This window comes from Hesperophylax consimilis, chromosome 14 (genome assembly GCF_061612785.1).
Source record: "Hesperophylax consimilis isolate HC1 chromosome 14, BYU_Hcon_1.0, whole genome shotgun sequence".
Classification (NCBI taxonomy): Eukaryota; Metazoa; Arthropoda; class Insecta; order Trichoptera; family Limnephilidae; genus Hesperophylax; species Hesperophylax consimilis.
This window is the reverse complement of record NC_142849.1, coordinates 1,794,278-1,813,120: the sequence shown is the minus strand read 5'-3', so window position 1 is coordinate 1,813,120 and position 18,843 is coordinate 1,794,278. Positions and strand designations below refer to the sequence as shown.

The 18,843-nt window shown below is 32.8% G+C and overlaps 1 protein-coding gene across 1 annotated transcript; it reads right to left on the bottom strand.

The window, feature by feature from the left end:
* Positions 1–4,659: 4,659 nt before the first annotated feature.
* Positions 4,660–10,778, bottom strand: LOC149417758 (glutathione S-transferase-like). Its single transcript, XM_089639406.1, has 5 exons — positions 10,718–10,778; positions 8,538–8,692; positions 7,870–8,037; positions 5,541–5,665; positions 4,660–4,931 (listed from the first exon to the last, which is right to left on the bottom strand). Exons 2-5 carry the CDS (start codon positions 8,674–8,676, stop codon positions 4,755–4,757), a joined length of 609 nt encoding a protein of 202 aa, XP_089495532.1. The 5' UTR covers positions 8,677–8,692; positions 10,718–10,778; the 3' UTR covers positions 4,660–4,754.
* Between the last annotated feature and the right edge of the window lie 8,065 nt (positions 10,779–18,843).

Below are 18,843 nucleotides of genomic sequence, written 5' to 3'. Positions count from 1 at the left end.
AGCCCGCTGTGGCTAAGAATCGTTTTGATAACATCTGCTGTCAGTGCACATGCACGCAGTCTCATACACGATGTGGATAGCAATGTCGTTGAACGATTTAATGGCATAATCGCCAAGTTCATAGGTGGAAAGAGGATAAATTTTGCAATGAGGCAGTCCTATGAGGCACGATGCCATGGTGCTGTGGTTTCTTTTAATACAAGAGCCCCACTGTGCAATTTACAAAAATCTTTTTATCATAATCCTAGCACACGTGTGAAAATTCTTGAAGCCAAACGTCAAAAAAGAGTATTGAATACACAACGGTATATGAGGAAAAAGAATCGTGTTCTTCAACAAATGTCTAAAAATGAAGAAATTCATGGTGTCAATGTCAAGCAACCAGATATACTACCAGAATGTTTCCAGAAGAGCAAAGAAGAATTTCTTTTGAATTTAAGAGAAAATATTATAAACCGGGACAAAATCCAAAAAGAAACCATTTTGCAGAGAGATTCTGGTGAATGGTTGCAACTAAGGCGGAATATGTTAACGGCTTCCTTATTCGGAACTGTAGTCAAAAGAAGGGAAGATATTAACTGCGGACCGCTAGTGAAAAACTTGTTAAATCCAAAAAGTCTGTTAAATGTAGCAGCCATTCGGCATGGAATCGACAGTGAAAAGGTGGCTCTTCAACAACTGTCCGTTCAAGAAAATGTGACAATTAGTCCTTGTGGACTGTACATTGATTTGGAGTACCCGTTTTTAGGCGCTTCGCCGGACGGCGTTACCGAGGATATGGTTGTAGAAGTAAAATGTCCAATAACAGCATTTAAAATGGGATTAGACGAAGCTATACGTAAAAGAAAACTAACTTTTTGGAAATTAATTAAAGGCCAGCTGGTCATCAATAAACAACACTCGTGGTATTACCAAATACAAGGACAACTCCGTGTCACAGGCAAAGAAAAGTGTTTGTTCGGCCTTTGGACTGGAAAAGAAAATACAATGAAAGTAGAATATATCAGAAAGGACGATGCATTTTGGAAACAATGTATGGAAACAAAGTTGATAAGATTTTACATGGATTGTCTACTACCGGAACTCCTTGATTCCCGTTTAATGCGAAATATGCCAATCAAAGAACCTCAGTTTATAGTTGAAGCTATGCAATTGCGCCAACTTAAAAAAAGTAGGATAAATACGAAGACATGTAAATTGACTTCCACTACGAAACAAACACAATGCCAACCAAATGAATCTGAAAAGCTATTTGTCAACGCAGAACATTTGATCTTTCCAAACGAAGCAGAAGCAGCATTGTCTACTGGTACTGTACATAATGTAGAAGATTTACAAGCATTGCCTATTAGTCCATATTATAACGATCTCGGTACAATTGATTCAATCGTCGATTTTAGTAATTACTAGCAGTTTTTAGGCAGAAATCTGCTAAATCTGCAAAGATGAACATTTTTTTTTAAATAAATGTTTCCTCTTTCGAATACTGCTTAAATCACATATATCTTACCGTAATACAAAAGGAGATAGAACGATGTTGATGAATCGATCGCAGTTTGAGCTGTCTGTAAAGTACACAAAAATAGCAGAGTGGTTAAAAAAAAGGAAAAATTCAATATATTGCGTAAAAGTTGAATTTTTACATACTGCCATCATTTAATAAAAATTGTGACGAGATGCCGATATTTTACAACGCATTAGTCAATTAAAATCGATTTATTTAATTAATAAAAAAGCGTATCGGTTCTGAGTAATAACAGTTATTTAGTTACTAAATTTACCCTGTCGAAAATAAAGGTAAGCTCCTTGTTACTTGTGACGATTTGGTGCGTTTTGCCGAGACTAGAAAAATTATTTTAACCATTAAAACTAACTGTTACAATAAAACATACATATTATAATAAAATACATTAGGTATTTAGAAGCTAAATATTGATTTAAAAATAGATTTCCTTATTCTGTAAATAGGAAAAATGTCATTAAGTATTAAATTGTATGTGGGCTCGCACGCTCGACCGACTCGTACAGTGATCGCTGAGACATGATATCTATGGCGACAATCTGACATGTAAAATAACTGTAATGTAAAAACTATTTTTTGTGTAAAAGTTTTATTAGTAAATATATTATATTTTTCTATTTTTGTACTGTTTCGTATGTGCAACTTGTAATTTTGACATCAAAATATCAATGTAAAATTGTAATTATTAACTCCCACCTATGTATTGTAAGTTCCTCCCGTCTTTCAGTGAGTTTTGTAACTCATCGGGATTGCTTTAGCAAGAAATAATTAAAAAATCATTAATAATTAAAAACATGCGAAATTAGACATATTTTTTCTTTAAATGTATTAAATAGAATTTCGCAGCACGACTCTTTTTATGATTGTAATTATCTAACTTAGAGATAGTTGAGCGTATACTTCGAGATGACAAGTTCTGGGAAGAAAAAATGCTTAATAAATTAACTAATTTTTAAATGGATTGCATTCTTGTCGAGCTTATCGATCCTGGAGTCACAAGGTCTATGAATGTTCGTGATCCTCTACATATCTTAGATATTGTATGTAAAGAACGTCAATTTGGAAAGCGTCATTTAGATTTCGACGAAATGCTAGTTTATTGAATAATTATTTTCGTTTTTTATATAAAATTATTTTTACTATTTCTAACTTATATTATAATAAATTATGGCCTTTATACAAAAAGTTGCATCTTATGCTTTTTACATTACATAATTATTTGTTTTATGTAACTTTTTGTAAACGATAATAATAAATATTGAAAATTACTGATATTTTATTTATCTCGTCATTATATTCAGATATAATTATGATCAGATATTATGAAAATGATTCGTGATTGAATACCGTATTGCTTTGACATCTGTCAATGAAGAACACGTCGGTTACGAGTCATAAGTTACTGCCTACCGTCTAGCAGTATGGTTGATGGTATCAAACAAGTTTGATGAATTAGTCGATAAGAATCATAAAATCATGAGCTCCTTCTGCAATAGGTAACGTTTCTATCGAAATTTACCTAAAACATGCACATTCAACTTAATATTACTATTCACATAGTTTGAAAGACGCCCATTATTAAGCATTTCATGTTCAAACCTTACTCATGGGTACCATCTAGTGGATTTCATCGCTGCTCTTACTTCGAACCGAGTTGACCGCGCTTGGTCAACTCAACGTGTCGTGTTCCCCGTCCCAACTTACTTCATTCCTCCACACCCCGAAACATTATAATATTTGTTTCGATGCCGCGGAGCGCAAGTGAAACTTTTTTGGCTTCGCCCACTTAAGCGCGTTCACGCCCATAACTGATATTTTTTTAGGATCTTATTTCGTCTTAAATCGAGGGCGTCCAAGCTGCCATTTGATATATTAAAAAGGCAAACTAAGTCACTCACTGTGCGTCTTGTAGTTAAATCGCTTAGGTTTAGTAATTCCATTAGACATGTATAATTAAGTTCTTCGATTGGTATTCCATAGAAACTTATGTTGTACTCTTTCGAGTTTTTGCTGATGAGTCTTATAAAATGGAGTCCAGATTGTTGAGTAGTACTGAAAATTACTTCTTACCAACCCAGGTAAAGCAATTTGAATGAATTAATTGTTTTAAATTCTTTTATTGTCCTCCGAATGTACCCCAGGCATTTCATGGCCTTGTTGGTTATTTCATTTATATGAGGAATAAAAGTTAATTTCCTGTTAAATATTATACCAAGGTCCTTAATTTGTATTACTCTTTTTAGGAAATTGTTGTTGATGCTATATTGATATTTAATGGGATTTTTGATTCGGGTAAAAGTTATTGATTGACATTTTTCAATATTTAGAAACAGTTCATTAAGGGTGCACCACTCATGTAGCCTCACAAGATTTGATTGCAATACGCTACAGTCATTATGATTAGTTACTGTTTTGTAAATTTTTTAATCGTCCGCAAATAAAAGTATCTTTTATTTATTTTGTAAGAAACAAACAACTTTTATATAATATACAATGATAGATATAAATATACAAGTTATCTGAAGTAAGGCCACACAAGTTTCTTATGTTAAAGTTCATTAGAAATGAAGTTTTAATATCTGTTTTAATACCATCAAAGATGGTAGTTATGTCGTTGATAAACAAGGAAAATAACATTGGGCCCAGATGTAACCCCTGTGGGACTCCGGTGAAGATTTCAAACTGATGTGAAAAATGTGAATTGATTTTAACTGATATTTTTCTTTTGTGAAGGTATAGGTAGGAATATACTATGTAGTTAGTAGGTTTAGGTACATACGTCCAAGTCCAGATGTCGGACTGTCAGATGCTGTTCACGACACTGTGTATGTAAAGTAAAGTAATGACCTGTCGGTGGCCGAGTTGACATCGCGTTTGGGTCCCAACCAAGCGAAGTGTGTTCAATTCCTCAGCTGGCCAAGTCCTCCATCACAACACAAGCAACATTTTCAGCTTACCGTGGTGGTAGTAAGAGATTTTCAAATATTGTCATGTTATTCGTAACCCAGGAATGTTTGTCTTTCTTTTTTAAAAAAAAAAGTCTAATTGTGTAAAAAAAAAAGTGATAGTTAGGTAGGTACTAGTAATGAAGTACGTACTTAGATAAAATTTTACATTTTATTTATTGTACAAAAAAAACATTATGTAATAACATTCATACTGACTAATCATGTGTTCGTAAGAAAACTAAAATTTACGTAATGCTATCGTACTCGTATGAGTAATGTATAAGTTATTGTGGAATGATCCAGTTGTCTTCAGGTCTGTTCCCGATGTACTTCTTGACGCTGTCCTTGCCCTTTACCTTCTCCGTGAGGGCGGTCAGATTAGGGTAGGCTTCTAGAACACCAGGAAGGAATTTGGAAATCAGTTCTGTAATTCCAGTAAAATAGATGTCTGTCCATGTTGCCTAAGAAACAAACAAAATGTTTTATTAAGCTGTATAATAAGAACATACTAAAACAACGAGTCATAGTAGTTTATAGCTATAGCAGCATTATAACAGTGGCAATACTGAATAGAGTTATTAGTCACTTTAGTTTATAGCTATAGCAACATTATAGAAGTGGAAATACTGATTAGAGTTATTAGTATAATCCTCGTTGAGACCTAACCTGTTTCAAGTTAGTTGTAAGCGTGGGGTTCGTACTCCCTGTCACACATTTTACTATGTTTTTAAATATTGTTTCGAAAATTTTTTCATTTATAGACTGCGCAGACTTGGTAATAAGAATATTCCCCAATAATGGATGTTTAAAGTTACGACACCGTGTCAAAACGAATCATCGGTTTATTTGGATGTTTGTAACACATTTGTAATTTTAACGTTGTTCAATTTTATTGTTGTTTTATCCATGTTTTTAGGAAACGTTTCTGTATTACAAATATGCTTTACAACAAACTGCTCATGTTTATTTCTATAATCAAACTTACTACTTATTACGGGCCGAGAATCATTATGGTTGATCGATAATTTGGTGGAGTTAAACCTGAAAATAATAAAATACGATTTACTCACATTTTTTTCTCCATAAAAGAACCCATCAGCTGCAAGTGGCTCTGATTTTTTGAAAAAGAATTCCAAGGCATCATCGACTTCTTTTTTAGCTTCAGGTGTCTTCTTCATAATTGATTCTTTGAACTCTGAAAAAAAAATAAACCATTAAAATATATATTTGTGATTGTTTACGGCACCAGCTCAATTGTGGTTTGACCAAAACTTATTGTCGCTTTATGTTGAAAAAACTAATTTTCTAGTTATTAGTCTAACGTAGAATATTTAAAATATAAATATAAATATTAAAGTTCACGAAAGAAATTGTTTACTTGGAATTACACCCTGCAACTCAAATCGTGTACGCAAAAGTAGTAAATACAATATATAATATCTTAGAATAGTTAACATCAAATGGAATTTTCAAATAAACTCCACAGTAGACAGAACGAGGAAACTGATTTATAAATATTTTAGACTTAAAATATAAAAAAAATACAATACAATTAAACATATTTAAAAAACATACTATATATATATATATATATTTTTTTTTTGCATATGAACATTCTCTCCTAAACTATGAAATTGTGGCTTGGGGGGTGCTTATAAATCATCCCTACTTCCACTCGAAAAATTATCTAAAAAAAACCTTTTTTCTACCCAACAATAAATGTATTCTAAAATTTCCCGGTTTCTCCACTTTTTTGAAATGTTTACCATACAATTGCATAATTTCAGTTATATAAAGATCTCCTTAATAAAAAATAATATCCCACGGCCAAAAATTACCACAAGGAAATTTTTTTTGGTGGATTAAATTTACCATAGCATAGCATCACTATGTATATAAGGGAATAACATTATATAATCATACAATAATATTATTATTGGGTTTATAAAAACAGTTTATTTTTAAACAAGTTCTGCTGTGTAATTATTATTACGCGTGACAGCTGTTTCGCCCTCTGAAGGCATTATCAAACTGTGGGTAGCCCACTTACAGACGATAAATTTATATTATTTCTAGGTAGGTATTTTAATTTCATTTACTGATTTCTTAATTGATTTCTAAGTAAAATATCAAAAATTATTAATGGTTATTACCCCAGCAAAGTTTCCCCAATTAGTGTAATGTTTAAATTTGACTGAATGTCTTTATGTTAGTTATTCCCAAACGATGACTCATAGGGTTATTTTAATAGCATAATTAAGTACTTCATAGTGCACTCATATTTGCATTAGGTTTGAAGATATCTAGTAGGGGTGAACGAATTATATTTGTTTGTTCATTAATTAGAATAGCTTTTGGATTATTAGAGTTTTTGTTAATTTCTAACTGCTCTAAAAGATTCAGTTTACGGCCTTTATTTTGTATGTGTAACGGAGTTGGTTTATTATTATCATTAAGTGAGTGATTTTCATCTAGGAGATGTTTGGCAAATTGAGATTGTATTTTATTATTATTTTTAAAAGATCTTATATGTTCTTTAAACCTAGTGTTAAAGGACCGGCCCGTTTGTCCAACATAAACAGCGTTGCATTGGCATTGCCTGTTAATAATAATTACACAGCAGAACTTGTTTAAAAATAAACTGTTTTTATAAACCCAATAATAATATTATTGTATATATAAAAAATAAAAAAATAAAATGGAGTTCTACAAATTAAACTTAATAACAATAAATAAATTATATAATCAATTGCCCCTTGATGTATGAACCGAAAAAAACATTAAATTTGTGAAAAAAATTTAAAAAAAATTATAGTAACATGATGTCATTTTTATAATTTTTACCTTTTGTTCGATAAATTACGTTTTGATTTATCATTTCTAATGTATTATAATATTTATACATACGAAGATAAAGCATACGTTGTCTCCTCTATTATCATTTTATAACTTACCACACCACGCGTTGCTGTGCAGATAGAGAAAAAATAGCGCCTGTTTTACGTCCAACAGATGGCGCTGTTGTTTTTTATAAATGTGTTTTTGCCTATCACAGGCGACGTCTATATAATATGGGTATATAAAACACCAGCGTATTAAAATACAACGTAGTGTTAACATTTCAAAGCAATCGATAAAGAATTCTCGGAGATTTAAGATTAAAATAGTGTACAATTCATTCCAGTACTGTTTTAAAAGTTTTTGATGATGTCTTTGAGATATTTTCTGTATATTTATTTAGTATCCAAACAAGTTAATAATCTTCATTCGGTGTAAGAAAATAAAATGATAAAAATTTGCATTACGGCATTCCTACCAAAAATTATTCAACTCCATAAAAAAAAACATAGGAACTAAGCTGGTTTAAGGCTTCTGCTATATTGAGAATATTGAGCATACTTGCTTGGACATCTTTGAGGTTGTCTACGAGAGCTTCAAGAAGGGCGTCTGTCATGGGATCTGAAGCGACTAGACCAAACCTCTTCCCCAGGTATCTGGCGATGGCCACAGATTGGTTAAGGGTTTTTCCATCTACCTCCAGCACTGGCAACTGGCGGTACTCGTAACCTGACAAAAATATATATAAGTTAACTATCCAGGAGTGACACAAAACAAATAAATTACATTAAAGAAGTGAAGGTTTGGGATGAACGACAAGAATCGGCAATTTTTGAAATATTTAAAGGACACTAGTTTTCAAAGTTTTACCAGAGGGCTAAGAAAATAATAAGTTGAAGTGGAAGGAAGATGGTTTGTTACATCTCTCGTTTCATTAATTTCTCGTTTTACGAAGATTTCTCGGAAGTTAACATTTTTTTCAGTTTGCCTTGAAATTTAAGAACGAAACAAAGTAAAAATGGGTCTACTTGGTAATGATTGAATTCAAAAAATTTCCATAAGCGTGACAACAAAATGTCCATCTATACATTATAAAAACTGAAAATTTTTCTTTTGAATAATAAAGCCTTTTATCAAAAAAACTGGAATTTCTAATAAATAATTAGTCAAAAAAGTTATTGCTGGGTAGGTATTAGAATCACAGAAAATGGTTTGAAAAAAATACTTGCTTTCCTTTACCGCTGGCCAATCTTCTTGAGATATCCTGTTGTCTTCAAAATCCACATCAGCATAGGCAAACAGGTACCTGATGGCCTCTCCCAGCCCTTTCACAGTGAAATATGTCAACTTGAAATTTGAATCCGTCATTTTTGCAGTAGGTAGTCTAAAAAAAGATAAACTCGTGAACAACGTACTATGCCAACAACTTCTAGTCCATCAGCATCTATAAATAAATACTTCAAAACTAATAATCCCTTTTAGAAGTAAATGATTATGATGTGTATGCTGATAATAGTAGTTTTTTATACAGTATGGTTTTCTGTTCTTCATGTCTAGTATGAACGATGTAGGCATGCAGAACGCCTAAATGATGCATGAAAGAATTTAGGTCTTAAGTCATGGTAATTCAAGAGTGGATATGATAATTCCGTGTACCCAATATAATTGCGAACGTAATTTCTTGGAGCAAGTGGATGAGTTTTATTTTTACGTTCACCGAAGACTAAAAGGATGATTGTGATAATATTGGCAGTAGTGTTGATTGTGATAATGAGGCAAGAAGTGTGTGCCAAGACCGAGTTGTTTGGCAGTCCGTCCTCTCTGCTTACCCCTGCGGGGAAACGGCGTTATGGTTAGTTTGTTAGTTAGTTAGTTAGTTAGTGTATATGATTTTATTAGGAAAATGAAGACTGAATGCATTGGCCGCCAATAACAATGTTGTTAAAATAAGTTAGTGTATAAATGATATGTTTTGGGTGTGACGAAACCATGTTCGACTGCATTACAAATGAGCAGATCGTAAAATACTTCAAGGCTGATATAAACGCTATTATTCGTGAAGTCAATTTAATTAAATACTAACCGAGTCTGAATAACAGAAACGCGTATATAATACGATACACAAAACAGAATTGCAAAATGTGTGCCATAACTGAGTTGTTTCGGCATTTTCATATGAAATTTATAGTATAAATCATAACATGGAATTAGAATTGCGTGAGCTACAAACAGCCATTATTAGCGTGTAAACAGCAAAGGATAGTAAATAGAATTAAAGAACGTGTGTAAATAACCAGTCAAAATGAGATTCTGTATACAATATTGGAAAGCCAAAAATATATGTGTAGCTATGTATAAAAATATTTGTAACTAACTTAACATAGATGAGGTACACAGTAAACGCTCATGGGTAGATATATTATTTTATTTTAATTTATTTCTTTTAATTTAAATTTTATTTGACTTAAATTTTAAATCTTTATTTTTAGTTTAAATTTATCTTAATCTTATGTTTTTTCTTCTTCACAAAAATCGTATATATTTTCTTTAAATGTATTATGAATATTTTTTGTATTATAAAATGGAGGCCTCAGCACGGGTAAGCCACCCAGTGAGGCCAAGATTACTTAATTGTACCATAAAATGTAAAATATTGTACTAAAATAAAAATATAATGAGTAAAGTGTATTTCAAGCTGAGAGGATGTTTAAATTAGAACTGTGCAAGTAATTATGTGAAATTCCATTACCATTCATAAATCTTAACTTATTTTCAATATTTTATAATAAGCCATATTCTAAAACTTCCGGTAATTGTTTGGTTTCGGTTGTTTCCATTGTACCTTTTTAAAATATCTGCTCAGAAGATTCTCATTTCTGAGCACAAACTGCCTCCTGTTTTATATTATGTTTTAGTTCTTTGTTCGTTTAGTTTGTTCTTGTTTTGTCCTGTCCTGCTGTTATTGTTATTCTAAGTTTTGTCATCACTTTGTATAAACAGTATATTTAGTGTTGTAATATTAGATCTGTATTGGATAAGGCAAACTGTAGGAATAATTTTAAGAACATGACCACTAATACTAAATTACCGTTTTTAAGTTTGTTATAGTAAAGGGCACTTGAAGTGAAATGACACTAAACTGAAATGAGACTAACTAAACATATAAATGCCATGTTATTAAAATAATTATTATTATATGTTAACCCAGCATAGAAATGGCGCGTATTTATTGTATGATATAATAAAATATAATTTGTTATATACAAAAATACTGTTATGTTACATAATATATATTGTACAATAACAAATAATTTGATAACCAACTCTCTAATTAATTTACTTGGTAACGCATATTTTCGATAGTAAAGTGATTAGTATATTTGTAGAAAGAGTGTACCACTGTACTCACTATAGATTCGCTGTGTGTTTCAATATTGACGACCAGATCGGATGGATGAAGGCACTTGACTCTTTTCTAAACAAAGTTATTCCTATTTAAACTACCTGCTAACAAAACGGCCAGGTGTTTCGAACCGAAATATTGTTTACTAAAAAAAGTTCATCGGAAACGAGCGATTTAAAACATCTTTTTTCTCATTTAGTGTAAAAACGATCTTATTTTTAGAGAAATGCACTCACTACGTAGCAAAACTGGCAATAATACAATGTTTGCTGCAGTTGTTTCAAGAATTGTAAATTGAGCATATTACTGATTGTAGCAAATTTGCGGCACGTAAAACGTGGTTTATAGGTTCGAATAAGAGTATATAATTAATTAAACATAGGAATAGAAAAAAAGAATCAGCAACCAGTTTAATGTAAACATATTCGTTCTACTATTTCTTTATGAGCTAATTGATGTTTTCCTGTATTCCTTTAATGTATCACAGAATAGATATGTATATAATGACATTAGGTACATACATTTAAGCTAAGAATTCCAAGTTAACGTTACGTAAATTATATCAACTTTTCACTTGTAGCAAACACTTTGTGGGTATGCAATAAAGGGGTATTCAAACAAAGTTATTTTATTTTAATTATTTTAAATTATATCAGTTTGATCAATAAATTGCATCTAATATAACTGTCTGACAGGAGAATTGTCTGAATTAACTGGTTGTGTCAAACAGAGTCATAAACTCCTACCATCGTTGCACCTATTAAATTGTGCCGACTAGGAACACAAGATAAAATGTAACATTCTTCTGCAATACACACACAACCATATATCAGACACACCCACTAACCAATAGGATGCGCGATCTGTGCAACAAGTTTGGGGATATTATTGATATATTTATCCATTTATAGAACTAAGCGTAATCTATACCAGCCATTGATGTATTATACTTTAGTCAATGATACAAACACTTTGTTAAATTTCTGTTTTTACGTGCATTAACTGTGCCATATGATCTGATACAGCTAATTCTGTGACTTCCCATGTGTAAGAGCTTTTTGATATATTTGTACCTATATGATCAATTATACTTTTTTTATTTCCTTGTATACGAGTAGGTTTATCAATAATCAAGCGTATGTTGTGAGATTTTAGTGTGTTTTTGAGTGAATCTGCGTTTTTGTTCTTGTAGCTTGTATCAATATTTAAGTCACCGCAGAGTATTATTTGTTTTTTGTTGTTTTTGCAAATTTTGTTTAATAATAGTTCAAGTCGTTCAAAAAAAAAAATTTATATCAGAGTCATTATAGTAAACTGTACAAATAATCATTTTAAGCTTTGGGATTTCAATACCAACACATTCAAATACAAATTCTTTCGTTATTTGTTTAACACTTTCTAGTTCTGTAAAAGCAATGTTTTCGTTTAGGTAAATGCAGACACCTCCATGAATATGGCTCTCACGACAAAAAATTGAACCTAATTTATAGCCCTTAAATTGATAGATGTCGCTTCACCCTTTTGTAACCAGTGTTCGCTAGCACAAAAAACGTCGATATTTTTTTCACACAAAATATTTTCTAATTCTAAGATTTTATTTCGAATGCATTGTACATTTTGATGCATTATATTGATGGTTTTTCCGGCTCTGGCGGATAACTCTTCATAGTGAGCAGGCGAACTTTGTATGTTATGGATGTAAAAACTCTCTTCGTTATCTGATTGGTTGTCCGAAGATAATTTTATGTTACTGTTTACCATAGAGCAGGTCTTTAGTGACATAAAAAATCAATTTTCTTTTTTTCCGCTTCAATTTTTCTCATGTGCACAGAACATTCATCACTCCAAGCAAAATGGTCAGTTGGCAGTTGTAATTTTAGTCGATCATTCATTTTCTTGCATTGTCGTCGTCATGTGTTCCGGAACAACGAGTGCATGCTTTTTCATTTCTGCAATCTTGTGATTTGTGCATGTAGCCATTGCACTTGTAACACTTTAAAAGTGAAATGTTGTCGAATACTCGACATCTGTCCCATCCAATATTTACTCTGCCTTCTTGTAACATTCTATGGTATGTTTTTCCGTCAACTTCCGCGAAAATGATGTAGTTAACGTCACCTCGTTTCGTTTTGACTTCTTTTATAAATTTTATTTCAATTTTTGATTCAATTGTTTCGAGGTAATCATTTTGCATTTTAATTTTCGATACAATTTCTTCCGGAGTGAATTTATCTGTTAAACCAATGATTTTTAGTTTAGGATTCTTAGGTTTAGGTGTATTCACGACATATTTTCCTCCCATCTTTGAGATTATTTGCTCCTCCATCTTCTTTGATGCAGCTGTATTTTTGCATTCTACGATTACTGCTCTTTGTTTAAAATTTCTTATTCCGGTGACACCGAAATTAACTGGATCTATATTTTGTTTTATTTCATCCTTTGTAACTGTATTTTTTTGTTGTTTATCTTTCGGCTTAACAATGACTATTGGTTCATGTTTTTTGCAGTTTGGTGGTTCCACATTATTTTTGTCATTTCTTGTTATTTCCGCATACGATTTTATTTCCGCATTTATTTTAATATCTTCAATGTTTTTGTCAATTTTAGTTGTGACAGCTTTATTTTCTTTAATAATTATTTTTTTGATCTCACAAATATGCTTGGCCAGTGGTCGTAAATTTTTTAACTCTCCCCTCATTTCAGACATTTCCGTGTTCATATGGCCGACCAAATCAAATAAGTTTTCCATAACAACATAAATAGTTTCTTTTTGTATTACAGATATCTTTCCTTTACATTCAATAATCGTTGTTTTTATTGTATTAAGATATTTTCTTACTGTTGTCATTGCATTTCTGTTGTTAGTAAATATAGGATCCAATTGTAATGAATCATCACTAATTTCCCCTGATTTTTTCGGGCTTGTAGTGTAATCTTCAGGATCAGACGCAACCTCAGATGTTGTGCGTACGGCACGATTCCTTCTTTTACTTTGATTAGGCGATCTTGGCGTTAGACTAGATGTCCCAAATGGGTTGGCTTCATTCATTGGAGAATCGACGTTAGGCATTTTGTTGGTGTGAAATATTCAAATTTAAAATAAAAATAGTCTTTGCCGGTCTGCACCTCCCATAGAAATATGTTTCTCAATAATTATTATTGAATGGCACTAGGATTAATTGACAGATGGCGTAAGTATGATTATTGTTGTTAGCTTTGAGTTTGTGTCAATAGATGTCACTGGAGTGCTTTTATTTTTATTTTTTAAAGTTTAAAGTAGCCACCAAAAGTGTCAAAATCAAGTGAACTACATAAGGTTAAATTAAAGATTTTTTTACAGTGCCTTACCTGCTTACGCAAAAAAAGTACATTTTTACCTTCTTATTGTTTACAGGTATTGTATTGCGAATAGCATTTAGTATACCAAACACCTTAATATAGGCATTCAATTGCTGAAATTGCGATCTACGAATTAGTATATTTATTTATTATATGCCCAGAAGAGCTTTTACAAACATTTGATAATATGAACATAACAATTCAGTGAAACAGTAATCAATATGAAAATTTGCATTCAAAATTATACAAAACCCATACTGAAGAATCGTATTATGATAAACTTAATTTTTATTATTATCTTCTCCATTCTCTATCTTCTTCGCACGTCACAGCGGTGCTGCCAAGGTCTGTTATCTATGTGAGGATATTGTGTTAGCGCTTTAATAGCAGCAGACACATGTCAGCGCTTTAATAGCAGCAGACACATGTCAGCGCTTTATTAGCAGCAGACACATACCTGAACGGATGACGAACCTCATGCTGATACTGTTGGTGGACGCGGAGGACTCTCTCCCTGCAACAGCTGGTCCAGTTTCTTCACCACCTAGGATTCTTGCTGCAGAGTCTCCATTCTCTATCTTCTTCGCACGTCACAGCGGTGCTGTCAAGGTCTGTTATCTATGTGAGGATATTGTGTCAGCGCTTTAATAGCAGCAGACACATATCAGCGCTTTATTAGCAGCAGACACATACCTGGACGGATGACGAACCTAGTGCTGGTACTGTTGGTGGACGCGGAGGACTCTCTCGCTGCAGCAGCTGGTCAAGTTTCTTCACCACCTAGGATTCTTGCTGCAGAGTCTCCATTTTCTATCTTCGTCGAACGTCACAGCGGTGCTGCCAAGGTCTGTTATCTATGTGAGGATATCGTGTCAGCGCTTTAATAGCAGCAGACACATGTCAGCGCTTTATTAGCAGCAGACACATGTCAGCGCTTTAATAGCAGCAGACACATGTCAGCGCTTTATTAGCAGCAGACACATACCTGAACGGATGACGAACCTCATGCTGATACTGTTGGTGGACGCGGAGGACTCTCTCCCTGCAACAGCTGGTCCAGTTTCTTCACCACCTAGGATTCTTGCTGCAGAGTCTCCATTCTCTATCTTCTTCGCACGTCACAGCGGTGCTGCCAAGGTCTGTTATCTATGTGAGGATATTGTGTCAGCGCTTTAATAGCAGCAGACACATATCAGCGCTTTATTAGCAGCAGACACATACCTGAACGGATGACGAACCTAGTGCTGGTACTGTTGGTGGACGCGGAGGACTCTCTCGCTGCAGCAGCTGGTCAAGTTTCTTCACCACCTAGGATTCTTGCTGCAGAGTCTCCATTTTCTATCTTCGTCGAACGTCACAGCGGTGCTGCCAAGGTCTGTTATCTATGTGAGGATATCGTGTCAGCGCTTTAATAGCAGCAGACACATGTCAGCGCTTTATTAGCAGCAGACACATACCTGAACGGATGACGAACTTCGTGCTGGCACTGTTGGTGGACGCGGTAGTCTCTCTCGCTGCGGCAGCTGGTCCAGGCTCTTCACCACCTAGGATTCTTGCTGCAGAGTCTCCATCTTCTGTCTTCATGTCACCTGTTCCTGTTCGTCATTTTACTTTACTTAACTTCACTTTATTTTGGTAATATATATATATATTTTTTTTGTAATACCTGCATCAACTGTAAAGCGCCCCTGAGGTGATAACTCACAAAAGCGGCGCTATAAAAATTGTCCAATATTATTATTATTATTATTATTATTAAATCCAACAAATTATATCAGCGTTGGTTATATAGTTTTCGTGTTTTGTCTTATAGTATTTTTCTAGTTTCTATATGAAAGAATCTATAAACCATGTTTTACGTTCCGCAAATTTGCTATAATCAGTAATATGCTCAATTGACAACTCTTGAAACGATTGCAGCCAACATTGTATTATTGCCAGTTTTGCTACATTTCGCATTTTGCATTTCGCTAAAACTTTAGATCGTTTTTACACTAAATGAGAAATAAGATGTTTTGTTTCTATATTATTTTATGTTACTTTTACATGTTTTACTAATATTGTTTGCTTTAATTATTAGTTGTCTTCTAATATTACTCATTTACAAAGATAAAAAATTTAGATTACAATAATTGTAAAAACTAATAATACACAAACAAAACCATACTATAGAATATTATGGAAGATGATTCGATCATAAGTTTTTTACCTCTAACTGTCGCGCATCGCATTCTTTCGATTCTTGTCCTTGAACAGCGTCTTCATCAACAGATAAGGATAAAAACGAGTTCACCAACTCACAAACCGTTTGGCCTACCAACCATTTTATTTGACGAGTAGTTTTTTATGACAATTTAACACGTCGACCACTTGACAATTATTGTATGTAAAAAAAATCTTAGTTTGCTAAGTTTCTTTATTAGATTCGGAGAATATCATAAAAAAACCTGTTTCTCGACACTTATTTACAATGATGGGACACTGTCAATACCTACTTTTTGAACACTTCTTACCAAGTCAAGTCATGTTGATGTGAGAAATTCCGATCAAATATTTTGAAACAAGTTTGGATACATCAGTTGAGTTCAATGTGATGAAACCGTGAAAAATATCACGAAAGATAAACTTTGTATCAATAACAAGATAATTAGTTTTTATCTTCGATGCTAACGTATTTTTAGTACTGTGAATCATTATTTAGTATGTGCTATCTACATCAGAACTCTTTACTTCTGTTGCTAACCGCTCCCTATAATAATGAGTAATGAGTAATGACTAATGACCAATCAAGATCTAAGCCACAAATCGCAAAAAAAATACAACTCTACTAACTCCAAAATTGACAAATCTTTCTGACTGTTTATGTTTTCTAATTTCTCAGTAACAGTAAATCATAAAAAAATCTGTTTTATTTTATTTAGTTTTAAAAAATTACATTTTTTTATACCTAGTGTAAATCTTTTAAAACCTCTGAAACTTTTTCTTTACAGCATTTAGGCAAACCAACATAAAATAGAATTAATTTCTTTTTATGTGAATTCTTCACAAGAGTACCAATTGCTCCCAACCGTCTAGATCCACCGAGCTGTGGCATTCCCAATTTAAAAAAAACAAAGCCATTTAAAACAACGATTTAATTCTGAATGGTGGGCAGGGCGATACTGAGAGTATCTTTCTCTTTGAATATTTCTATAAAACTTTCTTTCATAGGAATGTGGTCGGTAGTGGGAAGGATGTTAATAATTTCAATCTACACTATAGGTAGGTAATATTACAATGTCATATTTATACATTACTAGCTGACATGTAACTGGCGTTGCGGGGGGTTATCCTTAGAAGATAGACATATACCGTTTTAGATTTTTCTGTACAACTTTTTAAGATAAACAATTCCGTAGTACATTACTTTGATGTATCTCATTAGGTTTAGCCAGCGAGAAATGTAAGCACCCTAAAATATTTTTTTTACGACTTGAATACAGAACGTCGACCTTTCTCTAGTATCTATAATTTTAAAATAAATGTATTATACATATTAGCCTTCTGAAAGAAATTTTCTAAATGATGGTGAAAACTCTATCAAAACCCGTTGCGTGGCTTAGAAGAACTAAGCAAACAAACAGGCAGACGCGAATAGCGACTTTGTATATATTATTCTATTTAGAGAAAAAAATTTATGAGCTAAAATAATTGTTCAACTATCAATAATCGCAACTCGGATAATTCTGTAATGAGTACACATAACACTGCAATTAAATATTTATTATATAGATGTCACCCGTGACAGGAAAGAAACTTTTTTTAAAAAACACCGCAATCTGTTGAAATAACATGTTTTTTTGAAAAATAGTCTAATCCGTTGGACAAATACGCTTTTTTAAAACGGAGCCATCTGATGAACGTAAAAGCAACACGCGCTATTGTTTATCTATCTGCATAGACAGACTAAGCTACAGCAACGCGTAGCGGGGTACAGCTAGATAAGAATACATAAATAAAGTTCTACGAATTAAACACAATAAAAAAAAGAAGACGTCCAATAAAATTTTAAACTTCAACAACAATCCATTTCGATCCATCGATGTTACAAATATAATCAAATTTAAGCTTGATTGGATTTTTGTTTGGAAAGAATAAAGGCTTTGACTGATGTTTTCATTTAAATTTACCTAATTATTATTAAAATTATTGTGAAATTAGAAACGAGTGCATCAGCAGAATGCTGCCTGCTCATAAAAAAATAATATTTCAATTATATCATTGAAGAAGAAGATATTACTAATAAATCTAAACGAAACATGAAACAGAAATAGACATATAATAATGAAAAGGTAACGGTCTTGTCTGGAAATCGAACCCAGGATTCAAGATCCCCAGCACCCAGGATAAAAAATAGGTTCCAATGGCCAAGTGGTGAGAGGCGTTGTCCAGGTAAGACAGAGATTCTGGGTGAGATTCGCAGTTGGGACAGTTTCCTTTTCATTTTTTTGCGTCTGGTTTTGTTTCATTCTTCATTAAGATATTATCTACTTTTGCAATGATATTTTAGTATAATCTTCAAAAGTGATTAACAGAAGTTATTCCAATAAAATTGAAAAGAAATAATTTTATTTCAGACTCCTCTGGCTGGAACTGCAGAGACTATAGCATCAGCAATTCTTGAAATCTTGTTAGGCTAGAGGAAGTGGAAGCGGAAAGGAAATAGTTAAATGAGGAAGGTTGGAAAGTACCTGGCTATTAAGATCCAGACACTAAACACAATCAAAGCCATTTCAACCAATAGTCGAATCTCA

What these genes read in the sequence shown, in the direction of transcription:
- LOC149417758 (XM_089639406.1), bottom strand. Translation starts at nt 8,676, where the DNA reads ATGACGGATTCAAATTTCAAGTTGACATATTTCACTGTGAAAGGGCTG. An exon ending in TTGGCCAGCGGTAAAGGAAA is followed by an intron (nt 8,038 to 8,537) that starts GCAAGTATTTTT and finishes TATTTTTGTCAG; the next exon opens with GTTACGAGTACCGCCAGTTG. An exon ending in CCTCAAAGATGTCCAAGCAA is followed by an intron (nt 5,666 to 7,869) that starts GTATGCTCAATA and finishes TTTTTTTTTCAG; the next exon opens with AGTTCAAAGAATCAATTATG.